General features: G+C 50.3%; 1 protein-coding gene across 1 annotated transcript in view; it reads right to left on the bottom strand.

Moving 5' to 3' along the window:
- The window catches only part of LOC135568996 (E3 ubiquitin-protein ligase SMURF1-like), a 24,756-nt gene extending 10,913 nt beyond the window's left edge, over positions 1–13,843 (bottom strand). The window contains exons 1-3 of the mRNA XM_065015787.1: positions 13,546–13,843; positions 5,106–5,144; positions 4,057–4,165 (exon numbers count right to left, since the gene is read on the bottom strand). Coding sequence (XP_064871859.1) covers positions 4,057–4,165; positions 5,106–5,144; positions 13,546–13,600 — 203 coding nt within the window. The 5' untranslated portion in view covers positions 13,601–13,843. The remainder of the gene's footprint in view (positions 1–4,056; positions 4,166–5,105; positions 5,145–13,545) is intronic.
- Positions 13,844–15,142: the final 1,299 nt, after the last annotated feature.

Here is a 15,142-nt window from a genome sequence, read left to right as displayed (position 1 = left end):
AACCATGTGACCATTATCATCTGCTAACCATGTGTATGTGACCAATAACATCTGCTAACCATGTGTATGTGACCATTAACATCTGCTAACCATGTGACCATTATCATCTGCTAACCATGTGACCATTAACATCTGCTAACCATGTGACCATTAACATCTGCTAACCATGTGACCATTATCATCTGCTAACCATGTGACCATTAACATCTGCTAACCATGTGACCATTATCATCTGCTAACCATGTGACCATTAACATCTGCTAACCATGTGACCATTAACATCTGCTAACCATGTGACCATTACCATCTGCTAACCATGTGTATGTGACCATTAACATCTGCTAACCATGTGACCATTATCATCTGCTAACCATGTGGTGTATGTGACCATTATCATCTGCTAACCATGTGACCATTAACATCTGCTAACCATGTGTATGTGACTATTAACATCTGCTAACCAGGTGACCATTAACATCTGCTAACCATGTGACCATTACCATCTGCTAACCATGTGTATGTGACCATTAACATCTGCTAACCATGTGTATGTGACCATTAACATCTGCTAACCATGTGACCATTAACATCTGCTAACCATGTGACCATTAACATCTGCTAACCATGTGACCATTAACATCTGCTAACCATGTGACCATTAACATCTGCTAACCATGTGACCATTAACATCTGCTAACCATGTGACCATTAACATCTGCTAACCATGTGACCATTACCATCTGACCATTAACATCTGCTAACCATGTGACCATTATCATCTGCTAACCATGTGACCATTAACATCTGCTAACCATGTGTGACCATTAACATCTGCTAACCATGTATGTGACCATTAACATCTGCTAACCATGTGACCATTAACATCTGCTAACCATGTGACCATTAACATCTGCTAACCATGTGACCATTAACATCTGCTAACCATGTGACCATTACCATCTGCTAACCATGTGTATGTGACCATTAACATCTGCTAACCATGTGACCATTAACATCTGCTAACCATGTGTATGTGACCATTAACATCTGCTAACCATGTGACCATTAACATCTGCTAACCATGTGTATGTGACCATTAACATCTGCTAACCATGTGACCATTAACATCTGCTAACCATGTGACCATTAACATCTGCTAACCATGTGACCATTAACATCTGCTAACCATGTGACCATTATCATCTGCTAACCATGTACATTTGACCATTAACATCTGCTAAAATGTGACCATTAACATCTGCTAACCATGTGTATGTGACCATTAACATCTGCTAACCAGGTGACCATTAACATCTGCTAACCAGGTGACCATTAACATCTGCTAACCATGTGACCATTAACATCTGCTAACCATGTGTATGTGACCATTAACATCTGCTAACCATGTGACCATTATCATCTGCTAACCAGGTGACAAATACATTTGATTTGAACTTCACGGCATGTAGAAATGTTGAAACTGTGCATTATGTTCATAAAACAATGTCCCTACAGGCAGAAGACCTTCCAGAACAGACAGTCTGCCGCCGTCTGCCGCCTCGGTGGAACAGACCGTCTGCCGCCTCGGTGAACAGACAGTCTGCCGCCCGGTGGAACCAGTCGGTGGAACAGACAGTCTGCCGCCTCGGTGGAACAGACAGTCTGCCGCCTCGGTGGAACAGACCGTCTGCCGCCTCGGTGGAACAGACCGTCTGCCGCCTCGGTGAACAGACAGTCTGCCGCCTCGGTGAACAGACCGTCTGCCGCCTCGGTGAACAGACCGTCTGCCGCCTCGGTGAACAGACCGTCTGCCGCCTCGGTGAACAGACAGTCTGCCGCCTCGGTGAACAGACCGTCTGCCGCCTCGGTGGAACAGACCGTCTGCCGCCTCGGTGAACAGACCGTCCGCCGCCTCGGTGAACAGACCGTCCGCCGCCTCGGTGAACAGACCGTCCGCCGCCTCGGTGAACAGACAGTCCGCCGCCTCGGTGAACAGACCGTCCGCCGCCTCGGTGAACAGACCGTCCGCCGCCTCGGTGAACAGACCGTCCGCCGCCTCGGTGAACAGACCGTCCGCCGCCTCGGTGAACAGACCGTCTGCCGCCTCGGTGAACAGACCGTCTGCTGCCTCGGTGAACAGACAACACAACAACATGGTAGCAACACAGCATGCTAGCAACACAACAACATGGTAGCAACACAGCATGCTAGCAACACAACAACATGGTAGCAACACAGCATGCTAGCAACACAACAACAACATGGTAGCAACACAGCATGCTAGCAACACAACAACAACTAGCAACACAACAACAACATGGTAGCAACACAGCATGCTAGCAACACAACAACAACATGGTAGCAACACAGCATGCTAGCAACACAACAACAACATGGTAGCAACACAGCGTGCTAGCAACACAACAACATGGTAGCAACACAGCATGCTAGCAACACAACAACATGGTAGCAACACAGCATGCTAGCAACAACACAACAACATGGTAGCAACACAGCATGCTAGCAACACAACAACAACATGGTAGCAACACAGCATGCTAGCAACACAACAACAACATGGTAGCAACACAACAACATGACAACAACAACATGGAGCAACACAGCACGGTAGCAACACAACAACATGGCAGCAACTAATGACAACACAGCACGGTAGCAACACAACAACATGGCAGCAACTATTGACAACACAGCACGGTAGCAACGCAACATGACAACACAGCATGGTAGCAACACAACATGACAACACAGCATGCTAGCAACACAACAACAACATGGTAGCAACACAACAACATGACAACAACTAATGACAACACAGCACGGTAGCAACACAACATGACAACACAACATGACAACACAGCACGGTACAGACAACGGACAAGAAGAGAGAGCAGTAAAATATAAACAAGTCATCAATGGAAGGGAAATGAAATCAGCCCCTCTTGCTCAATAACTCAACGCCCACTGTGACCGCCCTGAATTCTCTGACCCAGCATCTCAGTGCAGAATGCTAGCAACACAACAAAAATGGTAGCAACACAGATATCAACAACGGATCAGAACTTTATTTTGCTGTTCAGTGGGTTTCAGTGGGTTTCAGTGGGTGTGTGGGTTTCAGTGGGTTTCAGTGGGTTTCAGTGTGCCGCAGTGGGTTCAGTGGGTTTCAGTGGGTTTCAGTGGGTTTCAGTGTGCCGCAGTGGGTTTCAGTGGGTTTCAGTGGGTGTGTGGGTTTCAGTGGAAGGGAAATGAAATCAGTGGGTTTCAGTGTGCCGCAGTGGGTTTCAGTGGGTTTCAGTGGGTTTCAGAACTTTATTTTGCTGTTCAGTGGGTTTCAGTGGGTTTCAGTGGGTGTCAGTGGGTGTCAGTGGGTGTCAGTGGGTTTCAGTGGGTTTCAGTGGGTTTCAGTGTGCCGCAGTGGGTTTCAGTGGGTTTCAGTGGGTTTCAGTGGGCCGCAGTGGGTTTCAGTGGGTTTCAGTGGGTGTGTGGGTTCCAGTGGGTTTCAGTGGGTGTGTGGGTTCCAGTGGGTTTCAGTGGGTGTGTGGGTTCCAGTGGGTTTCAGTGGGTGTGTGGGTTCCAGTGGGTTCCAGTGGGTTTCAATGGGTTTCAGTGGGTTTCAGTGGGTGTGTGGGTTTCAGTGGGTTTCAGTGGGTTTCAGTGGGTGTGTGGGTTTCAGTGGGTGTGTGGGTTTCAGTGGATTTCAGTGGGTTTCAGTGGGTGTGTGGGTTTCAGTGGGTTTCAGTGGGTTTCCGCAGTGGGTTTCAGTGGGTTTCAGTGGGTGTGTGGGTTTCAGTGGGTGTGTGGGTTTCAGTGGGTTTCAGTGGGTTTCAGTGGGTGTGTGGGTTTCAGTGGGTTTCAGTGGGCCGCAGTGGGTTTCAGTGGGTTTCAGTGGGTGTGTGGGTTTCAGTGGGTGTGTGGGTTTCAGTGGGCCGCAGTGGGTTTCAGTGGGTTTGGGTGGGTTTCAGTGTGCCGCAGTGGGTTTCAGTGGGTTTGGGTGGGTTTCAGTGTGCCGCAGTGGGTTTCAGTGGGTTTACTCACAGGTCATAGTGTTGGTTCCATTTGGGGTCCAGAGTGCTCTTCACTGTGTCTGTAGAATGACACTGTCCTGATCCATCCACCACTACCTTTGCAAATGGGTCCGGCAACCCTACACACACACACACACACACACACACACACACACACACACACACACACACACACACACACACACACACACACACTTGTTATAAAGTAGAATGTGAAAGAGAGAGGAAGACAGAAAGAAAGATGGAGACAGAGATACTTACGGAAGGAGACAGACAGAGAGGAGGGATCAGAGATACTTACAGAAGGAGACAGACAGAGAGGAGGGATCAGAGATACTTACAGAAGGAGACAGACAGAGAGGAGGGATCAGAGATACTTACGGAAGGAGACAGACAGAGAGGAGGGATCAGAGATACTTACAGAAGGAGACAGACAGAGAGGAGGGATCAGAGATACTTACGGAAGGAGACAGACAGAGAGGAGGATCAGAGATACAGAAGAGAGGAGGGATCAGAGATACTTACAGAAGGAGACAGACAGAGAGGAGGGATCAGAGATACTTACAGAAGGAGACAGACAGAGAGGAGGGATCAGAGATACTTACAGAAGGAGACAGACAGAGAGGAGGGATCAGAGATACTTACAGAAGGAGACAGACAGAGAGGAGGGATCAGAGATACTTACAGAAGGAGACAGACAGAGAGGAGGGATCAGAGATAAGTCGCTCTGGATAAGAGCGTCTGCTAAATGACTTAAATGTAATGTAAATGATACTTACAGAAGGAGACAGACAGAGAGGAGGGATCAGAGATACTTACAGAAGGAGACAGACAGAGAGGAGGGATCAGAGATACTTACAGAAGGAGACAGACAGAGAGGAGGGATCAGAGATACTTACAGAAGGAGACAGACAGAGAGGAGGGATCAGAGATACTTACAGAAGGAGACAGACAGAGAGGAGGGATCAGAGATACTTACAGAAGGAGACAGAGAGAGAGGAGGGATCAGAGATACTTACAGAAGGAGACAGACAGAGAGGAGGGATCAGAGATACTTACGGAAGAAGTCTTTCTTTGCAAGGTTCTTGGCACATAAGACTAAAAACACAGAACAGACAACTGTCAGTCAACCAAACAGATGTTACTACAGACAGCCTGACAGCCTATCAGATCAGTGACTGGCTGCTGTAAGCCAATCAAGAGATGTCTCTTCACCTCCCCACAGCTTCTCTCTTCACCTCCCACAGCTTCTCTCTCTTCATCTCCCTCCCTTTCTCTCCCACAGCTTCCCTCTTCACCTCCCTCCCTTTCTCTCCCACAGCTTCCCTCTTCATCTCCCTCCCTTTCTCTCCCCACAGCTTCCCTCTTCATCTCCCTCCCTTTCTCTCCCACAGCTTCCCTCCTTCTCTCCCTCCTCCTCCCTACAGCTTCCCTCTTCATCTCCCTCCCTTTCTCCCCACAGCTTCCCTCTTCATCTCTCTCCTCCCCACAGCTCTTCACCTCTCCTCCTCCTCCCACAGCTTCCCTCTTCTCTCCTCTCCTCCTCCCTTCTCCTCCTCCTCCTCAGCTTCTCTCTCCTCCTCCTCACAGCTTCCCTCTCTCTCCCTCCTCCTCCACAGCTTCCTCCTCTCTCTCCTCCTCCTCCCACAGCTTCCTCTCCTCCTCTCCCACAGCTTCTCTCCCTCTCCCCCCAGCTCTCTCTCCTCCTCCTCCTCCCACAGCTTCTCTCCTCTCCTCCTCCTCACCTTCTCACAGCTCTCCTCCTCCCTCACAGCTTCTCTCTCCTCCTCCTCAGCTTCTCAGCTCCTCCTCTCTCATCCTCCTCACAGCTTCTCTCTCCTCCTCCTCACAGCTTCTCTCTCCTCCTCCTCAGCTTCTCATCTCCTCCACAGCTTCTCTCTCATCCTCCTCCCCACAGCTTCTCTCTCCTCCTCCCCACAGCTTCTCTTCTCTCTCACAGCTTCTCCTCCTCCCACAGCTTCTTCTCCTCCTCCTCCTCCAGCTTCTCTCTCCTCCCACAGCTTCTCTCTCATCCTCCTCCCCACAGCTTCTCTCTCTCCTCCTCCCACAGCTTCTCTCTCCTCCTCCTCACAGCTTCTCTCTCCTCCTCCCCCACAGCTCCTCCTCCTCACAGCTTCTCCTCCTCACAGCTTCTCTCCTCCTCACAGCTTCTCTCCTTCTCTCCTCCCCTCACAGCTTCTCTCTCCTCCTCCTCACAGCTTCTCTCTCTCCTCCTCCTCCACAGCTTCTCTCCTCTCCTCCCCACAGCTTCTCTCTCTCATCCTCACAGCTCCTCACAGCTCTCCTCTCAGCTCCTCCTCCTCCTCACAGCTTCTCTCTCCTCCTCCTCCCCACAGCTTCTCTCTCCTCCTCCTCACAGCTTCTCTCTCCTCCCTTTCTCCTCCCCACAGCTTCTCTCTCATCTCCTCCTCCTCACAGCTTCTCCTATCTCCCTCCTCCTCCCACAGCTTCTCTCTCCTCCTCAGCTTCCTCCTCCCTCACAGCTTCTCTCCCACAGCTCCCTCTTCTCCTCCTCCCCACAGCTTCTCTCTCCTCCTCCTCACAGCTTCTCTCTCTCCTCCTCACAGCTTCATCTCCTCTCCTCCTCCACAGCTTCTCTCTCCTCCTCCTCACAGCTTCTCTCTCCTCCTCCTCACAGCTTCTCTCTCTCCTCCTCCACAGCTTCTCTCCTCCTCCCCACAGCTCCTCCCACAGCTTCTCTCTCCTCCTCCTCCCCACAGCTTCTCTCTCTCCTCCTCCTCCCCACAGCTTCTCTCCTCCTCCTCCTCACAGCTTCTCTCCTCCTCCTCACAGCTTCTCTCTCCTCCTCCCCACAGCCTCCTCCTCACAGCTTCTCTCTCTCCTCCTCCCACAGCTTCTCTCTCCTCCTCCTCACAGCTTCTCTCTCTCCTCCTCACAGCTTCTCTCTCTCCTCCTCCCCACAGCTCTCTCTCCTCCTCCTCCCCACAGCTTCTCTCTCCTCCTCCTCACAGCTTCTCTCTCCTCCTCCTCACAGCTCTCTCTCCTCCTCCTCACAGCTTCTCTCTCCTCCTCCCCACAGCTTCTCTCTCCTCCTCCTCACAGCTTCTCTCTCTCCTCCTCCTCCTCACAGCTTCTCTCTCCTCCTCCTCCCCACAGCTTCTCTCTCCTCCTCCTCCTCACAGCTTCTCTCTCCTCCTCCTCACAGCTTCTCTCTCCTCCTCCTCACAGCTTCTCTCTCCTCCTCCTCCTCCTCACAGCTTCTCTCTCCTCCTCCTCACAGCTTCTCTCTCCTCCTCCTCACAGCTTCTCTCTCCTCCTCCTCCTCACAGCTTCTCTCTCCTCCTCCTCCTCACAGCTTCTCTCTCCCTCCTCCTCTCTCCTCCCACAGCTTCTCTCTCTCCTCCTCCCCACAGCTCTCTCTCTCCTCCTCCTCACAGCTTCTCTCTCTCCTCCTCATCCCCACAGCTTCTCTCTCCTCCTCCTAGCTTCTCTCTCTCCTCCTCCTCCCCACAGCTTCTCTCTCCTCCTCCTCACAGCTTCTCTCCTCCTCCTCCTCACAGCTTCTCTCTCCTCCTCCTCCCCACAGCTTCTCTCTCCTCCTCCTCCTCCTCACAGCTTCTCTCTCCTCCTCCTCCCCACAGCTTCTCTCTCCTCCTCCTCCCAGCTTCTCTCTCCTCCTCCTCCCCACAGCTTCTCTCTCCTCCTCCTAGCTTCTCTCCTCCTCCCTCCCCACAGCTTCTCTCTCCTCCTCCTCCCCACAGCTTCTCTCTCCTCCTCCTCACAGCTTCTCTCTCTCCTCCTCCTCACAGCTTCTCTCTCCTCCTCATCCTCCTCCCCACAGCTTCTCTCTCCTCCTCCTCCCCACAGCTTCTCTCTCCTCCTCCTCCCCACAGCTTCTCTCTCCTCCTCCTCCCCACAGCTTCTCTCTCCTCCTCCTCCCCACAGTTCTCTCTCTCCTCCTCCTCCCCACAGCTTCTCTCTCCTCCTCCTAACCCACAGCTTCTCTCTCCTCCTCCTCCCACAGCTTCTCTCTCCCCTCCCACAGCTTCTGTCCTCCCCACAGCTTCTCTCTCCTCCTCCTCCTCCCCACAGCTTTCTCTCTCCTCCTCCTCCCCACAGCTTCTCTCTCTCTCCTCCTCCCCACAGCTTTCTCTCTCCTCCTCCTCCCCACAGCTTTGTCTCTCCTCCTCCCCACAGCTTCTCTCTCCTCCTCTCCTCCTCACAGCTTGTCTCTCTCTCCTCCTCATCCCCACAGCTTCTCTCTCCTCCTCCTCCTCACAGCTTCTCTCTCATCCTCCTCCTCACAGCTTCTCTCTCTCCTCCTCCCCACAGCTTCTCTCTCCTCCTCCTCCCCACAGCTTCTCTCAGCATCTATCCTGTGTATGTGTGTGTAGTGTATTTCAGTGTGTGTCTGTGGTGACCTGGTCTCATTGAGAGTATTAAATGGTCTCTCGCTCCTCCTCTCTCCTCCTCTCTCCTCCTCCTCTCTCCTCCTCTCTCCTCCCCTAACCCTCCTCTCTCCTCTCTCTCCTCCTCCTGTTGTCTCTCTCTCCTCCTCCTCTCTCCTCCTGTCCTGTCTCCTCCCCACAGCTTCCTCACCATGTTATTCTTTTACTGTTGTGTATTTTATTCCTCGTGTTATTATTTTTCTCCTCTCTGACTAAGGGCCCTAACCCTCCTGTTGACCCTAACCCACCTGTTGTCTCTCTCTGACCCTAACTCCACCTGTTGTCTCTCTCTCCTAACCCACCCTCCTCCCACCTGTTGTCTCTCTGACCCACCTGACCCTAACCCACCTGTTGTCTCTCTCTGACCCTAACCTCTCTGTTGTCTCCCTGACCCACCTGTTGTCTCTCTCTGACCCTAACCCACCTCTCTCTGACCCACCTGTTGTCTCTCTCTGACCCTAACCCACCTGTCTGTCTCTCTCTGACCCTAACCCACCTGTTCTCTCTCTCTCTGACCCTAACCCACCTGTTGTCTCTCTCTCCCCTAACCCACCTGTTGTCTCTCTCTGACCCTAACCCACCTGTTGTCTCTCTCTGACCCTAACCCACCTGTTGTCTCTCTCTGACCCACCTGTTGTCTCTCTCTGACCCTAACCCACCTGTTGTCTCTCCTGACCCTCCCACCTGTCTCTCTCTCTCCTGACCCACCTGTTGTCTCTCTCATCCTCCTAACCCACCTGTTGTCTCTCTCTGACCCTAACCCACCTGTTGTCTCTCTCTCCTGACCCACAGTTGTTCTCTCCTCTGACCCTAACCCACCTGTTGTCTCTCTCTGACCCTAACCCACCTGTTGTCTCTCTCTGACCCTAACCCACCTGTTGTCTCTCTCTGACCCTAACCCACCTGTTGTCTCTCTCTGACCCTAACCCACCTGTTGTCTCTCTCTGACCCTAACCCACCTGTTGTCTCTCTCTGACCCTAACCCACCTGTTGTCTCTCTCTGACCCTAACCCACCTGTTGTCTCTCTCTCTCTCCCTAACCCACCTGTTGTCTCTCTCTGACCCTAACCCACCTGTTGTCTCTCTCTCCTCTCACCTCTCTCTGACTCCTAACCCACCTGTTGTCTCTCTCCTGACCCTAACCCTGTTGTCTCTCACCTGATTCTTTAACCCACCTGTTGTCTCTCTTTACCCTAACCTGTTTTTTCCCACCTGTTGTCTCTCTCTGACCCTAACCCACCTGTTGTCTCTCTCTGACCCTAACCCACCTGTTGTCTCTCTCTGACCCTAACCCACCTGTTGTCTCTCTCTCTGACCCTAACCCACCTGTTGTCTCTCTCTGACCCTAACCCACCTGTTGTCTCTCTCTGACCCTAACCCACCTGTTGTCTCTCTCTGACCCTAACCCACCTGTTGTCTCTCTCTGACCCTAACCCACCTGTTGTCTCTCTCTGACCCTAACCCACCTGTTGTCTCTCTCTGACCCTAACCCACCTGTTGTCTCTCTCTGACCCTAACCCACCTGTTGTCTCTCTCTGACCCTAACCCACCTGTTGTCTCTCTGACCCTAACCCACCTGTTGTCTCTCTCTGACCCTAACCCACCTGTTGTCTCTCTCTGACCCTAACCCACCTGTTGTCTCTCTCTGACCCTAACCCACCTGTTGTCTCTCTCTGACCCTAACCCACCTGTTGTCTCTCTCTGACCCTAACCCACCTGTTGTCTCTCTCTGACCCTAACCCACCTGTTGTCTCTCTCTGACCCTAACCCACCTGTTGTCTCTCTCTGACCCTAACCCACCTGTTGTCTCTCTCTGACCCTAACCCACCTGTTGTCTCTCTCTGACCCTAACCCACCTGTTGTCTCTCTCTGACCCTAACCCACCTGTTGTCTCTCTCTGACCCTAACCCACCTGTTGTCTCTCTCTGACCCTAACCCACCTGTTGTCTCTCTCTGACCCTAACCCACCTGTTGTCTCTCTCTGACCCTAACCCACCTGTTGTCTCTCTCTGACCCTAACCCACCTGTTGTCTCTCTCTGACCCTAACCCACCTGTTGTCTCTCTCTGACCCTAACCCACCTGTTGTCTCTCTCTGACCCTAACCCACCTGTTGTCTCTCTCTGACCCTAACCCACCTGTTGTCTCTCTCTGACCCTAACCCACCTGTTGTCTCTCTCTGACCCTAACCCACCTGTTGTCTCTCTCTGACCCTAACCCACCTGTTGTCTCTCTCTGACCCTAACCCACCTGTTGTCTCTCTCTGACCCTAACCCACCTGTTGTCTCTCTCTGACCCTAACCCACCTGTTGTCTCTCTCTGACCCTAACCCACCTGTTGTCTCTCTCTGACCCTAACCCACCTGTTGTCTCTCTCTGACCCTAACCCACCTGTTGTCTCTCTCTGACCCTAACCCACCTGTTGTCTCTCTCTGACCCTAACCCACCTGTTGTCTCTCTCTGACCCTAACCCACCTGTTGTCTCTCTCTGACCCTAACCCACCTGTTGTCTCTCTCTGACCCTAACCCACCTGTTGTCTCTCTCTGACCCTAACCCACCTGTTGTCTCTCTCTGACCCTAACCCACCTGTTGTCTCTCTCTGACCCTAACCCACCTGTTGTCTCTCTCTGACCCTAACCCACCTGTTGTCTCTCTCTGACCCTAAACCCACCTGTTGTCTCTCTCTGACCCTAACCCACCTGTTGTCTCTCTCTGACCCTAACCCACCTGTTGTCTCTCTCTGACCCTAACCCTAACCTGTTGTCTCTCTCTGACCCTGACCCACCTGTTGTCTCTCTCTGACCCTAACCCACCTGTTGTCTCTCTCTGACCCTAACCCACCTGTTGTCTCTCTCTGACCCTAACCCACCTGTTGTCTCTCTCTGACCCTAACCCACCTGTTGTCTCTCTCTGACCCTAACCCACCTGTTGTCTCTCTCTGACCCTAACCCACCTGTTGTCTCTCTCTGACCCTAACCCACCTGTTGTCTCTCTCTGACCCTAACCCACCTGTTGTCTCTCTCTGACCCTAACCCACCTGTTGTCTCTCTCTGACCCTAACCCACCTGTTGTCTCTCTCTGACCCTAACCCACCTGTTGTCTCTCTCTGACCCTAACCCACCTGTTGTCTCTCTCTGACCCTAACCCACCTGTTGTCTCTCTCTGACCCTAACCCACCTGTTGTCTCTCTCTGACCCCCTAACCCACCTGTTGTCTCTCTCTGACCCTAACCCACCTGTTGTCTCTCTCTGACCCTAACCCACCTGTTGTCTCTCTCTGACCCCTAACCCACCTGTTGTCTCTCTCTGACCCTAACCCACCTGTTGTCTCTCTCTGACCCTAACCCACCTGTTGTCTCTCTCTGACCCTAACCCACCTGTTGTCTCTCTCTGACCCTAACCCACCTGTTGTCTCTCTCTGACCCTAACCCACCTGTTGTCTCTCTCTGACCCACCTGTTGTCTCTCTCTGACCCTAACCCACCTGTTGTCTCTCTCTGACCCACCTGTTGTCTCTCTCTGACCCACCTGTTGTCTCTCTCTGACCCTAACCCACCTGTTGTCTCTCTCTGACCCTAACCCACCTGTTGTCTCTCTCTGACCCTAACCCACCTGTTGTCTCTCTCTGACCCTAACCCACCTGTTGTCTCTCTCTGACCCTAACCCACCTGTTGTCTCTCTCTGACCCTAACCCACCTGTTGTCTCTCTCTGACCCTAACCCACCTGTTGTCTCTCTGACTCACCTGTTGTTTGTGACAGATACAGGTCTCATTTGGATACACAGCTGGAACAATGTCTGTTACTGTAGTAGTTAATGGAAGCCGTGCAGACTGGCTGGGTCTCTATTCACATGATGTCTTTCTGCAGTCTGGACTGAGCTTCGTCCACTGGTTCACACAGCAACACTGTGTGTGGTTTGCTATCTAATAGACGTGTGCCAACACTCTGGGTGTGACATGTTTACTAAACACACTCAGCAGATGAATTGTCTGGCTAACTAACGTTATCGGCTAACTACTAACGAGCCAACTATAAAAAATAAAATAAAAAATATCTAGGTGCTAGTCAACGTTACTGAGTATACATTAGTTAACTTAGTTTAGCGGCTTCATTTGCTCTAGAAACCAACTAGCTGCTTTGAGATCAGTTAGCTAGCTAGCTAGCTAGCTAGCTAGCTACATCTCTAAACACTAGCTGGTTAGTCAGGTTAGATATCTTGGTAATGTAGAGAGCAGGTCAGTTATAGGGGAAGTAGTTCGCTAGAATAGCTCCTGAATAGTCTAGTTAGGACACCGTGGCAGGAGGACACTGGTTAGGTCTAGTTAGGACACTGGTTAGGTCTAGTTAGGACACTGGTTAGGTCTAGTTAGGCCACCGTGCCAGGAGGACACTGGTTAGGTCACCGTGGCAGGAGGACACTGGTTAGGTCTAGTTAGGACACTGGTTAGTTAGGACACTGTTGGTCTAGTTAGGGAGGACACTGGTTAGGTCAGGAGGACACTGTTGGTCTAGGAGGACACTGGTTAGGTCTAGTTAGGACACTGGTTAGGTCTAGTTAGGACACTGTGGCAGGAGGACACTGGTTAGGTCTAGTTAGGACACTGGTTAGGTCTAGTTAGGACACTGGTCAACTAAACAGAGTATTATTCAGCTCATGACTAACCTACTAACTAACTGTTCCCGTTAGTTAACTAGCCAAACACCTTGGACGAGGCTGTTACAATGGCATTTGGCAGAGACAAGCCTGCCTGTTAAATCAGGCGAATATTAGACGCCTTTCAATCTAAATAGCTAGTTAATAACGTTAACGAAGTAACTATCCTCATCCGTGTGTTGAGTTATTCGAACTAACTAATAAGAGTTAAGGCCTAGTTAACGTTACCTATTGTACGTAACGTTAGATGTCAGTAAATAGAGAAATCCCCCGGATGTGAACCCTGTCCAGTGTCGCTGGCGCCATGACAGGCTCGGAAATGTAGCTCTGTCCACCCCCCCTTGTTACAGGCTTTTAAATCCCGAATAATACAAAAATGAAACCGTAAGCGCTTTCACGGTGTTTTAGTTAGTTTTACCTGTCAGGCGGATTTTGATGCTGGACCCGGTCCTCCGAGACCCAGGACCCGACATCACAGCGGAAGAGCGGTTACTGTAAACTCCCGTTTATTTCGTTGGTGTCGCTCCAACACACCAACTCGACACTCCTTCCTGGGGGATAGTACTCTAGGTTGTCAGAATGTGTGGCTTGTGTCTGTCTTCTTCAGGGGTTAAATGTGTATTGTTTCCTGGCGAAATCCCCCGTCCCGAACGAGCCGCAACACAGACGGACATTTTCGGTGGCTCTGGACCATAGAATTAGAATACTAGAAGGGCCGTGAACCGTCTTATGATTGTCTAAAGGGCGGCCATGTTGGTCAGGGAGTCGACCAACCATGGGTTCCCAGTGCTGTAAGATAAGATATTGTGAGAAATAATGAATGTAAATCATTGTATGTGTGTTAGCTAGCTGGCCAGCCAGTTTTAGAGGAATGATTTCCATTATTTTAATTAAATGCCAACATTCAAACAATGCAGTCAATCCACCACAGCCAACAAACAAAAATGGACATGTATGGTCTGTAAACTATTTTTTTTTGTATAAAACCCATAAATTGTATTTATAATTATGTAAGTTATAATGAATGAGTGGCTATGCATTCTATGGAAAACAATGAACAGTGTCGAATGGGATGCTAGGAACTAACCTTCCACGGAGTTGATTGTCCATTTCAGATCATGGCTATAATGTAGCACATTTGCTGCTAGAAATGTGTGGGGTTTTTTTGTCTTTAGAAATGTGTTCAACATCCACTGAGTATCTAGCAAGTTTTCTACAGTAGTAGTTCTAGTTCTACAGTAATCTACAGTAATAGTTCTAGTTCTACAGTAATCTACAGTAGTAGTTCTAGTTCTACAGTAATCTACAGTAGTAGTTCTAGTTCTACAGTAATCTACAGTAGTAGTTCTAGTTCTACAGTAATCTACAGTAGTTGTTCTAGTTCTACAGTAATCTACAGTAGTAGTTCTAGTTCTACAGTAATCTACAGTAGTAGTTCTAGTTCTACAGTAATCTACAGTAGTTGCCTTGGTAACCAAACAAACCCGACACAACGTGGAGAGCTTGGATACAGCCCTTAGCCGTGTTTTATTGGCCATATACCACAACCCCCTGAAGTGCCTTATTGCTATTATAACCTGGTTATCAATGTAATCAGAACAGTAAAAATACATGTTTTGTCATGCCCGTGGTAACCACGGCTGTCAGCCAATCAGCATTCAGGGCTCGAACCACCCAGTTTATAAAGGGAAATAATACACACTCTAGAATGCCATTCAAGCCACTCAGAAATTAGCATTCAACAATGGCATGGTATAAATTACAATATTTTAGGTTGACAATAATTATATTACATCATTTCTGATATCACATGCCTTTTATTTTAATGAATAAGAAAAATCTGGATTCCAATTTGAATGGTTTGTATTTCTCCCTGACCAATATGGCTGCCATTTTCACCCCATTCTGGAATTTGACGGTTTATGACATTTCCCCTCTAGTAATTTGATAGGATCTCTATGTTCTGGACTGGCTCAAACAGGCATGTCCTGAAGTTACATGGCTTCCTCGGGTCT

Source organism: Oncorhynchus nerka, unplaced genomic scaffold (genome assembly GCF_034236695.1).
Source record: "Oncorhynchus nerka isolate Pitt River unplaced genomic scaffold, Oner_Uvic_2.0 unplaced_scaffold_1269, whole genome shotgun sequence".
NCBI lineage: Eukaryota > Metazoa > Chordata > Actinopteri > Salmoniformes > Salmonidae > Oncorhynchus > Oncorhynchus nerka.
The sequence above is the reverse complement of the archived record's forward strand: the minus strand, read 5'-3'. Positions and strand labels throughout refer to the sequence as shown.